This window comes from Pseudonaja textilis, chromosome 1, assembly GCF_049901715.1.
Source record: "Pseudonaja textilis isolate UNSWEBS1 chromosome 1, rPseTex1.2, whole genome shotgun sequence".
In the NCBI taxonomy this organism is placed as follows: domain Eukaryota; kingdom Metazoa; phylum Chordata; class Lepidosauria; order Squamata; family Elapidae; genus Pseudonaja; species Pseudonaja textilis.
In genome coordinates, this window is record NC_141990.1 from 184156321 (window position 1) to 184169901 (window position 13581).

Consider the following 13581-nt stretch of genomic DNA (forward strand, 5'->3'; position numbering starts at 1 on the left):
CAGAAGGTTGCAAAAGGTGATCACATGATCCTGGGACAGTGCAACCGTCACAAATGTGAATCAGTTGTCAAGCATTGGAATGTAAATCTCATGACCATGGGAAATGGTCACTAAATGAACTGTTAGAAGTCGAGGACTACTGTACAGTATAGATTCCTTTGTCGAGTATGTTCTTTTCGATGTTAGTGTTACTCATATATAAAGGCATCCATTTTCATTTGCATCCATAAAGGAGAAAAATGAGTGAATAGCACTGTTATATATTATAAAACAACTATATATGAAATGAAGGATGGTATTCTTCCTGACCAAAAAAGATTATACCTTAGTTTCCAGCACTGTGGCATTAGTAGCTGGTGAAGATTCAGTGGTGGAAGTTGAAGGGAATATGTGGAAACTGGCATCCCGTGGCGATCGCACAATTTCATTCTGGCGATATAATCTATGATGGCGCAACTTTGACACCCAAGCATCAAATGAATCCTGGGATTTTACCTAATTAAAAGATCAGTGTGAGTGAGGAATCCAACAATAGTATTTAATCTTCCTTTTACAGCAAAATTTGAAAATAAAAATTAGTAGAAATACTCCTTACTTTTAAATGGTAGATATGTTCCTCGGTGTCAAGATCTATCCTACGTGCTTTCTTTTTAATTGACATAACCGATAACCCCACATCTATGCTCCCATGAACCTTCCCTTTCTGAGTCTGAAAAATAAAGAAACAAGAGTAAATGTATGCACATTAGGAAATAAAAGGCAAAATTGATAATTTATCGCTGTTGAGAATGGACGGACAGATTTCTGGGATATAATGCAAGGGTACATAAAATAGCAAAAATAAGGAAAAGTTGAGAAGACATTATCACATGCTGCTTATCAGGACAGGATTATTACGTAAAAAGCGCACTGCTTTTTCTTCCACACATACATATCAACATTTCGCAGGTTGCATAAACTACATATACATACAGGCAAAAATTACACCACTAATTTAAATGACATTTCTATGACAGCTACTTTCATTACTAAATAAATAAATTCAGATTAACACTGACTCATCTATGTAATAATACATGGCCCAAGGGCTAATCAATAAAGACTTATTATTATTATCTATGTAATAGTAAAAGCTATGATGATAAAAGATGGCTAATATAACTCTGACAAGATGCATCATTCAAATGCAAATACTATGTCTGTAAAGTTCAAGTTATACTGATATACAATAATAGAGAGTTTAATAAAGAATAATAGAGAAAATTTGTACTTGAATACATTCCAAAATAGGCCCGAGGGCTTAAACTACAAAAATAAGCCTATTAAGTTCTATTTCTCATCCATTATACACATGATATTTCAGAAATAACTGAAAATAATGTTACTTAAATAGTTAACTCTTCCTCTGAACAAAATATCGACATGTTCTGAATCAATTTTCCCTTTCCATGATTACACACAAAAGGAAAACTAATTATAATTAAGATTGCTTTTGTGTTTTCGAGCATTTTGTGCATAAACTCTTGCTTTATAAAATAAGTAACAAAATGTACTTAATTCGAACAAATAACAAAATAAATTCATCTAAAATATTGTAGGCCTTGTTTGTTTTATACTGCTGCTTTTTAACAGGGATCTTTTAAGTTGCTAGATTACATAGTTTCAGCAGTTAATCATTTATTATTCTAATGTTTTTCTTAACGATGCTAGATTTTTCCAATGTTTATGTAATTATTGACTTGTATTATTATGGCAAAATAATTGTTTTATGGTCTATAATCGCCTTATAATTAAAATAAAACAAAGTTACAATTTAAAATCTCTAAGCACTACTTATTAGTATGGTAAACCCTTGATTTACCGATCTTAATTAAAAATTGGTTCATGAAAGCAATGGAGAAAATTCATTTACTGTTTATGCATCCCTTTTGCCATTTAATGGACATTCAGATCTAACAATCATCCCTTCCCCTCTATTGTTCTGTGAAATTGAGGTTTTGATACATTTTGTAGTCCACTGAGCAGCAAATGACACATAAGAGAATTTCCAAGGCACTTGACCTACAAGGACACAGGTATTGCATAATAGGTACACTGGTTATATCAATCAAATAATATTGCAAAAATATTGATCTGACCAAAGTAAAGTTTCAAAGTAGTAGCATTAAGGCAAGAAGCTGGTGTGCTTTCGGTGTTAAATCTTAGTAATTTAAGAGCCAGAGGGTGGAATTTGCTAGCTCCTTATAAACAGGAGTCTGCCCTGTCAATCTTAGTTGGGGTGTGCTTTCTTCCTTGATGTAGGGAGAAACCACAGGAATGAGATTTCATCTCTAGGTGATGAAATAACTGCTGGAAAACAATCAAGCTCAGAGACACTAAAAACCCAGCAGGTTAAAAAGTATCTAATTTCCACAAACAAAATCTGGCAAATTATAAAACTGAAAAATTCAGAATGTTTATGATAAACTCCTGAGGATTCAGGAGGACTCCTGAGGAGAAAAAGGGGAACTGAATGGCAGGATTTACATCTTTTCTCTGCAGTACAGGAATGTCTGCATCACTACTGGAACTAAGTATCCAAATAATATGTAACATTTTTTTAAAGGCCCCAGGGTTACTTACATCAATTGGTGACTTTGAATATTTCAACATTCCATTGTCCAGAACAAAAAAGCGCTGCAGGGGAAAAACGTAGGAGATCACAATGCAATGGAGACCATATAAAACTATTAATGAAGACATAAACACACTGCATGCAGCAATAAACATCATTACAAGAAATGAAGGGCCAGGATAGGAACAGATTTTCCTAGCTATGTGTTTGGTCCACACCAGCTTGATGGAACATAATCAATCAAGCAATCCTAAAGCTAAATCACTGAAGTTGCTTTATGAATTGAACTATGGTATATGTCAATACAACCCATCACTTTTTTTTTAATAAATAGCTCACAGGATCATAGAGAAACAAAATATTTTCAGAATGGGTAAGAACAGGACCTATGTAGTCCTACTGAATAAGCAGCACTGACGTCCCCAGAGCAGAGAAAGGAAGGATCTATCGGTCCTTCAAACTAGTCTAGACAAGAAGCCCAAAACAATTCTAACACTACGGTTATTGTAAGATTATAGAAATAAAATCTCGCAAGTCTGAAAGCACCTCTCACATAGTTTTATTTATTTTTTCTAGAAAACTAGGGAGGGTGCCTTCTGAGATGCTTCCTACCCTCTTTTCCCCCCTCTGGACTGAGGTACTTTGGCATGACAGTTATCAAGTCTGCAGCTCTTTGCTTGCTTTCCAAGGTCATTCCAATAGACCATGACAGAATCAGACTGATATAAGCAGAACTGCAGCATTTGATGCAAACCCTGCCCTTCTCTATGTGCATTGTGATGTAACAAGGATATCTTTAAAAAAAAAGAGCAGAGCTCCAGATGCAATACTGCTCTCATCATTCTGACAAAAGTAGCAAGATTCTGCGGCTTGTAAGGGCGTGTCTGAATTTCTGAAAATGACTCTGCTTTATTTGACAGAATTGAATCAAGGCATGCACGGGGCAATTCCAATAACCCTACTGAATTACTGCATCTGAAAGCTTGACTAGAATTGAGTTCCTGAAGGCTAGGGTCTTTTTTTTTTTTTTAATAAAGTTTTATTTGGGTTTTCACACGTACAAGTAAAACATCTTTTTTGAAAATAGCATGGTCCCGGGTTGAACTTCTTTATACAGACACAAATCTCAATTTCATGCTCCTTTTTGTGTTCTATTCCATATCTTATACTATTCTGCATTTTCTATATAGTTTTTCCCCTCTTTTAATTTTCTCAATTTTATTTTGATTGTCTCATCTCAATTCAAATCATTATAGTTATACTTTTGTCTGTTCTGTTTCAATTTCATATTATCTTTTCTCATTAAACAACTTTTCTGCTGTAATTACTAATTGGAGTATGACACCTTTATATCTTTTAATTACATCCATCCAACTCTTATTTAAACTTCAATATATACCTTAAGGTTATGACCTTCAATATAATACATAATACATAACTTCCAATTGAATTCTGCTTGGTACATTCTTATAATTCACACTATATTCTTTTTAAAAAAGATTATAAATATATGTAATTATAAACCCTCATTCCATTCCAATTCAGTTCTATCATTAATAATCATTAAAATCTTAACATCTTTAACACTTCTTTTCAATTAAATATCTTACTTCCTTAAAGACACATATAATCTCCATAATTAATTTTTCCCTTCTCTTCACGTTTTGTAAATCATTAAATATTCATTTTGTTACATTTGTTTATTGACAAACATTCCACTGAATTACAATAGCTATTTTATCAAACATTTTAATCATACATTGTTTCATATTTTCTAAAATTATTTCTGTTTCTAATATAACAATACTATCTTATGTACCTTTGCAGAATCCCTTTTTCCATTAAATTTTCACCCATTATCTCTAAATAGGCTGTTTCTCTATATTTTGTTTCTGTCATTTTTAACTTCTTTACCTTTCTTTCTTCCCTCTCATCTTCTCCCTCCCCTTTTTATCCCCTTGTCTCTCTACTTCTAATTCTCTCTTCTGCATTTCCTTCTTCTGTTGCTTTCTAATTTTATACTTATTTTTCACTCTATTTTTTTTTGGGGGGGGGGTGTTTTTCCCAATCTTAAACTTTCCATTCTCTTTCCCCCCCTTTCCTTTTTTTCCCCCAACTAAGATTACTTGTTCATTAAAGATGGCTTCTTCTTTGTCGCAATCTTCTTGTTCTGCAGGCATTTCTTGTTGTTTCTCATAGTTCCAAATCTCCATAAAAACTGAAATACGAAGACAAAAAAACCTCTCCCTTCTTGTGCATCTTCTTTGTATTTTTTAAGTTCCATTTTCAGTTCTTCTAAAAGTGGAGCCATTTTAAACAGTTTTAAACAACCACCCGATTGATTTTAGTCATTCAAATACAATAACCAAAAATCCAGAAATCATCAAGTAATCCAAATAGTCCCAAGTTATTTCTTCTTATTTCTTTTTCCACTTTCTCTTCCTGGGGCTTTTGTTGTGATATTTCAGTTAAAATGTATCTTTTGGAAGTCTTGTTGAGATTTTGCTGTAAGTTCTTTTTAATTCCAGGCAGTCTCCTCCCTTCCAGATCCTGCCCTTTTATTCTTTTTCTCTCCCTTCCTGTTTTCAAAAGCTTTTGATTATCCAGAAATCTTTATTATCCCTTTGACTTTTTATTTTCAGCATTAAATGCCTATTAATGTCAAAGTGGATTTTTTTCCAATTTCTCTTAGCTGTCAGTATAGGAAAAGGAGAAAAAAAAACCAAATCTTTTCCCTTTTCTCTCTCCTTTGCAGCTTAAAAATCTTCTTAGGGAACAATGTTATTGTTTTTTTAATAGTTTCAATTCCAGGGCACCTTATTTGTTGCTTTTGCTGTTTGACCCAGTCCACCAAAACTTTCTCTTCTTATCTTCCTCCTGCGCATTCTTTTCCGGTCGAGTTTTTCTTTGTGGTGGCCATTTCTGACCACCGCTACAACCGCCTTCGGGAAAGGGAGTAATAGCCAGCTGGAGAGAAGAGATGTGGCTCTCCTCAACCCTGCAGGCAGTCTCCCCCTTCTTCACCACCTCTACGGGGTGGCTTAGCCCCGAAACCAGCCGGCTCGGGGTGCTCCAGCAGCGAGCACAGATCGAAGCCTCGCAGAGATGAGGTTTCGGTCTGTCGCCGAAGAAGCTCAAACCGGAAGTCTGAAGGCTAGGGTCTTAAGCAACTTTACTTAGCAGAAGACTAATGATTTCCTGCAAGTCTTTACATTTGGGATCAGAATTAAAAGACACAAAAGTCTGATAAGTCAAATTGATACACTTTTTATAAGAACCATTCCTGTCAAATGCTTCTCCAATCTCAGAGAAACTCTAACTTTTTAAAACACCTAAAATTTACCCAGTTTCTTACATAATACTCAAGGATTTCTGTATCATCACTTCATTTAATAATTGTGATGGAGTCTGAACAATTACTTTTTACAATAATCAAACCAACATTCGATCAGACAGACAGATATTAAGTTTTAAGAATAGTAAGAACTAATACAAACTAAAAGGAAACAATAAAGAAGAGATAAAAGAAAAAGCAAAACAAAAACAAAAAAGTAAGAAGATAAAGAAAAAAAAAAGGAAAATAGAAAAAAGAAAATATTAAGATCCAATCGTCTTCTCAGCAGATATAAGTACAATTATATTTTAACCTCTCTTTCTAAGATTTCATCATTACTGTCTTCTTTCTATAGTCTATCCTTTCTAATCATCCAAACCATAAATCACAAGTTCATAAGGGATTTCCAGTTACCACTAAATGTAGATACTGGTTTTTTTTCCTCCAATCAAATGTCAATTTAACCATTGGATTTGGTATTTTCTATTCCATACCAGAAATACATTTTACTCTGAATCACATATATCTTCATACAGAGACTACAATTAATATTTCACAGTCCACCTTATCTCTCGCTTTGTGTGTCTGTGTGTCTATAATTTAATAATACACATATATACTGAGGCAATTAAACTTCTGCAAAGGGCATATGATCACATGACAACTGATTGTTTCTAGCCCTACGAGAAACCGAGGAAGGTTTAATCATGTTCCCTTGAATGCTGATAAGAATTTAATATTTTATATGAGTGTAAAACAAAGAAAGAAGTGAAAGCCTCCTTCAGATTCTGTCATTCAGCTCAAGGTCAGGGACTTAAGAGGGAGGCATGGTTCAACAACTGCTAGTCAGTTTCTGAACAGAGTTCAATTTCCTACAGTTCATGATGAATTTTGTGTAATAATTGAAAATAACGGCACTTGACATGTTTTACACATATTTTACCTTGTGCCAGCCTTTTAAAGGCCATTTCCTTTTCTTCAGCATGAATCCTTCATGTTTGTCTGGCTTCTGGACATTAGTCTGGCCAATTTTCAAGCCTTCTATAATTTCCCAGCTGTCTGGCTCCTGAATAAAGGTGGGGAGAAGAGAAGGGAACAGAATCAAATAGATCAAAATTGCCTATTATTCAAGCTGTTTTGGCAACCCAGACAGTATACATTTGCATAAAATCTATCCCGCTGAATTCAATAAGACTGCCTTTAGTTAGCAAATAAATAAGAAACCTGCTATTACATAAACCACATTGAGAAGAACATTCCAGAAGTATATGCTAAGAAAATTACTAAAGGAATTCAGATTAAACTAAATACCCCTAGGAGGTGCCAATTTGGACAGCATCTCATTCCATTCATAATTAGTTGTGGCTAAATTCTCCATAGTTCTATTTGGGCTTAGTTCTTTTCCCAAAAAAATGTTTGGAAGAAACCTGGATGGTATGCACATATCTTAAGTTGTAGCAAGCAAACATGATATCCATTTGCAAATGATGTACCTAGCATAAATGCTGGGTACATCAAGGCACAATTATTCTAGGAGCAATATTTCAAATTGTAACCATGTTCTTTGATTTGAAACAAATGATGAGGGCTGATCCGAAGCATTCTGCTTAATAATAACTATCAAAATCACACTACTCATCATGTTCAATCCCTTAAGTTTTTATAATAGAATAGAAACTTGTAAACAGCACTTTTATGCATTACTGATGTAGAATACATTAAAGAATTGTGTTATGCTGAATTCAGTCTTCAGAAAAAGGTATTTCATTATATACCTTGCAGTATTTATATACAAAATTATTCTCAAAATATCATGCAGGTAGTCCTCAACTAACAACCACAATTGAGCCCAGTATTTCTGTTGTTAAGTGAGGCATTTGTTAAGTGAGTTTTGCCCCATTTTACAACCTTTCTTGACACATTTGTTAAGTGAATCACTGCAGTTGTTAAATTAGTAACACAACTGCTAAGTGAATCTGGCTTCCCCTATTGACTTTGATCATGTGAACCCAGGACAATGCAATCATCATAAATATGAGTCAGTTGCCAAGTGTCTGAATTTTGATCATGTGACCATGGGGATGCTGCAAGGTCGTAAATGTGAAAAACAGTCGTAAGTCACTTTTTTCAGTGCCACTGTAACTTCCAAGCAATTGAAGCAATCAATTAACTCACCGAGGATCTGAGCTGAAAAGGATGAAGCCAGACATGGTTCCAATCAGGGTTCTCACTTAATGATTGGATTATGTTAATGACAGCAACAGGGACTGCCATCACTTAGAAATGTGGTCACATGACATCATGCTTAATGACCTGTTTAATAATCAGGCACCAATTATCATTGTAATTCAAGGGCGACCTGCATGCTTCTTGTAGTTTGCTTAGTTTCGTATGATTCACCTTTGTTCTTTTGCCAGGAAGAAAATGCACTGATAGTAGTCATTGGTTGACTAGTGCCAGAATGTACGACAACAGATGTACTATGTTTTCATTATATGTAGCACAGATATTTTTTATTATTTCATTCAACTACTAGAACAACTTTTAATTTTAAAAAGCTGTTTCTTAATCCAATCTTTCTTCCTCGTAATGCAGGTGAGAAACACATGTTTCAAGAAGCTGTAGGATAGTTTATCCTTAGTTTTCTCCAAAAATTCACACTTTCAATATAGGGCTGAGCAACCTCTGTTAGACCTCTACAGTTATGAAATCCAGCAATTATGATTCAAGGTGGGGAAGATGGAGAGGATGGAAAGGATACAAGTAGTCCTCGAATTAGGACCACAACTAGGCCCAAAATTTCTTATTTTACAACTCTTCTTCCAACAATTGCAAAGTGAATCATTACAGTTGTTATGTTAGTAACACAGTTGTTTAAGTGAATCTGGCTTCTCTGTTGACTTTGCTTGTTAGAAAGTTATAAAAGGTGATCCCATGATCACAGGACATTGCAACCATCATAAATATGACCAGTTGCTCAATAGTCCAAATTTTAATTACATACTCTTTTTTTCCAGTGCCATTGTAACTTTGAATAGTCACAACTGTTGCAAGAGGACTATCTGTATTAGATTCCTTAGGCACATGCAAGATCCATTACAAAATAAAAGTCCTTCAATTGAAAAAATAACTATTTTGAAAAAATACTTTATAAACATAAACTATTTATATGCATGAAATGCAATCCAGAAAATACTCTTAAGTTCTTTTAATATTTTTTTTAAATGTCTGTATTCTTTAAGCAAAATCTGAATCATTCACATTTATCATGAATCCTAGGATTACGATTTTTGAAGAAATGGAAGATTACCTAGAAATGCCCTCAAAACAGACCTTAATGCAAGCACTTCAGTGCTTCAGTGCTTTGAGGAGTGGCACTTGGCTTATAGTATTGCTGCAATCAAATGATTTGCCTAGTCTTATTGAGCACTTCCAATTATTAAATACGTTCTGCAGCTATCTACTTATGCAGGGACCAAGATTTACTTACTTTAGATACAGCGATTGGTTCATTCTCTAACAACTGTTTCCCAATAATTAAGTCTGTGCTTCCAACAGAAGCATTTCGCTCTAACACATGACCACTCTAAAACACAAAGAAAAGACTGGAGTAAATTTTTGTCATAGAAAATACTTAGTTCTCATACATAAGTAAGATGCTTTGAGGGAATGGAAACACACTGTGTTGACACAAACAGATATCGTATCATTCCCCCTGTTTATAATTTCAAAATATTTTAATATTAAACCACAGAAATGTCTTATAGTTACCCATCTGATTCAAATGGAAAGGCAAAATATACATTTATTCTAATAAACAAAATAAACAAAGTATTTTCAAATTTTAATACTGAATGTTATTTCGATCATCATCTTAACATTCAACAGTCTTTTTCTGCCAACTTAAGGTACTATAATTAACTTTTCTCCCCTAAAATTTCCAAAATTACATTGAGTTAATATAAAATGGCCTATGTACACAACTGTCTTGTCTAAAATACAACAGGGGATTATGTACATACTTTTCTTTTATAAAGTGAACATGTGTGAGACAAGAATGGATTCATCTGTAGGAATATTATAATTGGGCTGCAGAAATTCAGACCTTCACTAACAGGACAGTCAAGATGTACAGAAAAATCTGATTCTTTCCCACATCTAGTAGTTATATGGATTTTTGCTTCCAGATGTGGTAACTCTAATTATCACAGCAGATGCCACACATAGTAGAGAAGGTCCATTGCACTTCACAGATGGATACTTTAGGAAAAACTTGATGTAATATCTGAACACATTCAATGTAGACACTATAAAAATGTGAAAATTAATTAGGTCAAAGTAAGTCAAACTCTCTCTCTGCTTGGAAGATAAACATGAGTTTGATCCTGCCTTGAGTTGAGTTGAATTAAATCTGTCAAGCACAGTACTATAAAGCAGAATAAATTTATTCTTAATATATGTGTTTGAAAGTACAAAGATTTGAATATCTGACTTGCAATGTTCTGTTGAAAGTGCTTTCTTTTAAGATGACTCCCCTGTTCCTTATGAAAACATAATTTACAGAAAATTAAAAGAACAGAATATTGAAAATATCTTCTTTGGGTGCTTAATATTTGCATAAAGAAATCATGCTCAGTTAAAGCCTCTTGAGGAAACAATTACACAAATACGCAATTTGTCAAAAGAAATTTACAGAAAGTTGGCGGTTATCTAGGGGGAGGTTGACAGCAGTCTACTGGGGATACTTTAATTTGGATTTTTGCACTGAGAATATGGGCTCTATGGATTATTTGATCTCTTCCACCTGTATGATTCTAGAATTACGCTGGTTAATTAGCTTCTGCCTGTTGAATGGCACCACTGGGCACAGCCCAACTGGTTTATTTATATTCTTGATCCAGGAATATTTGTCAATATCCTACCATATATAAATCTATTTTTGGACTCATTTTAAGACAATAATGCTCGATCTATCTATCTATCTATCTATCTATCTATCTATCTATCTATCTATCTATCTATCTATCTTTCTTTCTTAAACAGTAATGAGCCTGACAAGAGATAATAAAAGGAAAACAATCCAAGCTAACTGAGGTGTTCATTCTGATATGGTATACCATGATCTGGAGAATCTGATGTTTCTTATGTTTGGATGGAGCTACATTGCCTGTGTAAAGTTTGAGAATAATCTTGGATTTTCTGGTCTCATCTAGGTAGTATAAAATGAAACTATGGCCAAGAACACTTTCACTAGCTATATAGTACAACGATTATAGCAAATGACATCAAAATATTGTACCCGTTCATAACTTCCAGATCAGATTACAGTAATGTGCTCTACTTTATATATAGTTTAGGAATTGCAGAGTCAAAATGCAGCAACCAGAATGAAGTCTGGGGATAATAAAAAAGAATTTTATATCCTTTTCTAAGCAGTTGAACTTGTATTTTTGGAGAGGAATAAATACTGGTTATCAGTTTTAAGTGATTAAAGTTTTAATCACTTAGGCCCAGCCTTAAAGATCCATCTTTTCTTATTGGCTTTTAATAATGTTTAGTTGTCTCAAATGTTTTAATGCTTTTATTTTATATTTTATTTTAATGTAGTTAAGTGATTTACATTTTATTCTAAATACCCAAGCCATTTAGTAAGAATAATAGAAAGACAACATCAAAAGCAAAATAGATGCATCTTGAAAGCAACTGAATAGCAAGTGTGACTAATGTTTTGTGGGAGACCGAAATTTTTCCAATGACAGACTTTAAAATGATCAAATTAAATTCAAGAAATGAAAGACTAATTAACAAATGATGAATGATTATTGGAATACAATGCTATCAATTCTTCATTTTTGTAATTCATTCCTTTCTTAAACTGGAGTTAATTACCAGGGACTAATTTTGACATAACCTAGGGGTAATAAAACAATTTATAATTGCTTGTTTGTGAATCATGGATCTCATTTGGAATTGCCACTGCTGAGTCCTTATGTAAAAATAGAAACTGGCTTTTTTTGGGAGGGGTGTGTGGGTAATGACACTATTCAAGACCAGGCAAAGGAGAAATTAGTAATGCCTTAGATCACATTTTTTATAATTATTTTAAACAGTAATATTGCATATAGAATCTATTTATCTTTCATCTAAAACATATGTTTAGATTTGGAATTAATAATTAATGCCCATTTCCAAATTATGTCTGTAAGTTTTGGCTCACAAAGTCACAAAGATATATTCTCCAAAGAATGATATAACGATTTATTATCTCTTCCTTACAGACAAGCTTACAGCTCTCAAGGCATTTCTGACAGGAAAATTTCCTCAGAACAGCAATGGGTCCCTTGTGGGAAATCTTGGGAGAGGCATTCTTGGGAAGTATAATGTCAGGCATTATAGAACTAATATTTTACTTTTTACACTGGTAGCCATTACTACCAGTTATTCCAAAAAAAAAAAGAAAAAGAAAAGGATTGACCCTACCAGTACTGTTTGATCATAAGGAATCGGGGAATGGCAGCAGAGCATCTGAAGAAGGGTTGAAAATAACTCAATATTGTCAGAGATTGAATAAAAAATAAATAAACTAACAATAGAACTGAATGTATTCCAATAAGGTAGGTGGAAGAATCAGAGAGACTGAAGGGGATAAGGTCTCAAGATAGAAGTAGAAGGGATTAGGCAGACTGTATAGTAATCCAACATGAGTGGATACACTAGAATAATGTAGGATAAAGTGGTACCAGAAAATGAAGAACTAGAGAACTCACAAAGGATTTTGCCATTATTAATTCCAGCTATCTTTACCGAAACATAATTTTATCCATTGACTCACTTTTTTTCTTTTAAAGGTGAAGTAAATAAAAATACCCCAACTAACTTGCAGGATTTCTACGTCTGTAATTAAAAGAATACTCTTTCACTTACCTGCCTAGTGTCCCACTGGGAATATGATGAAGAGGAGTCAGCTTTATGTGATGGTGTGGAGGTTCTGTGAGCAGGAGATATAGCTTTCTCTTCAGAACTCATTACTGCAGCTAAATTCTATAGGTCTCCTTTCACAGATTTAACACCACATTCCGTTCAGTTTTCCATGAAAAGAGGAAGTAAAGTGATTTTCAGCATTTCTCCCAGAGCCTTTTCTTTACGTAGGCAGGTCAAATTAATGTAAAAGGCATCCAAACCAAATCTTGAAGGAGAAAGGAAAAGAGACAGTGATAGTATACTATATATTTATGAATTAGCATGAATTAAAATGTCGAAACAAAAACAGGTCTCTTAGGTTCCATCTATCAGACCTACGAAAAAACATTTAATCTCAGTAAATAAATTGCAGTTTCTAGTCTTCAGAATAATTACTACTTTTTTCAACAACATAATTTCTCCTCAAATGATATTGATTACTCTATTCCAATGATTTCCCAGGTGAGACATCATAATACCTTGCAAATGAATTGTTAAAATCTGTCTTCTCTACTCTATCCCATTTCAGCTTTATTTCTTTGGAATCACATATATTGTAAATGTATAACAAGTGTCATTCATAGAACAGGTTAGAAGTCGAATAGTTACAGTAATCATAGCATATTTATTTTCTCCACAAACACCCCATTGTTACCAACAAACAGCCATTTGC

At 33.7% G+C, this 13581-nt stretch overlaps 1 protein-coding gene across 12 annotated transcripts in view; it reads right to left on the bottom strand.

Annotated features, from left to right (window-relative positions):
• OSBPL6 (oxysterol binding protein like 6) overlaps positions 1–13581 on the bottom strand; it is an 89504-nt gene that overhangs the window by 50496 nt on the left and 25427 nt on the right. For all 12 annotated transcript variants that reach the window (XR_015740261.1, XM_087917255.1, XM_087917582.1 and 9 more), the window contains 6 exons: positions 12873–13134; positions 9439–9534; positions 6892–7014; positions 2623–2676; positions 596–709; positions 325–495 (listed from right to left, as the gene is read on the bottom strand). Coding sequence is in view for 11 of the 12 variants with exons in the window: in XM_087917255.1 (XP_087773381.1) it covers positions 325–495; positions 596–709; positions 2623–2676; positions 6892–7014; positions 9439–9534; positions 12873–12974 (660 nt within the window). In the remaining variant the exon portion in view is untranslated. The remainder of the gene's footprint in view (positions 1–324; positions 496–595; positions 710–2622; positions 2677–6891; positions 7015–9438; positions 9535–12872; positions 13135–13581) is intronic.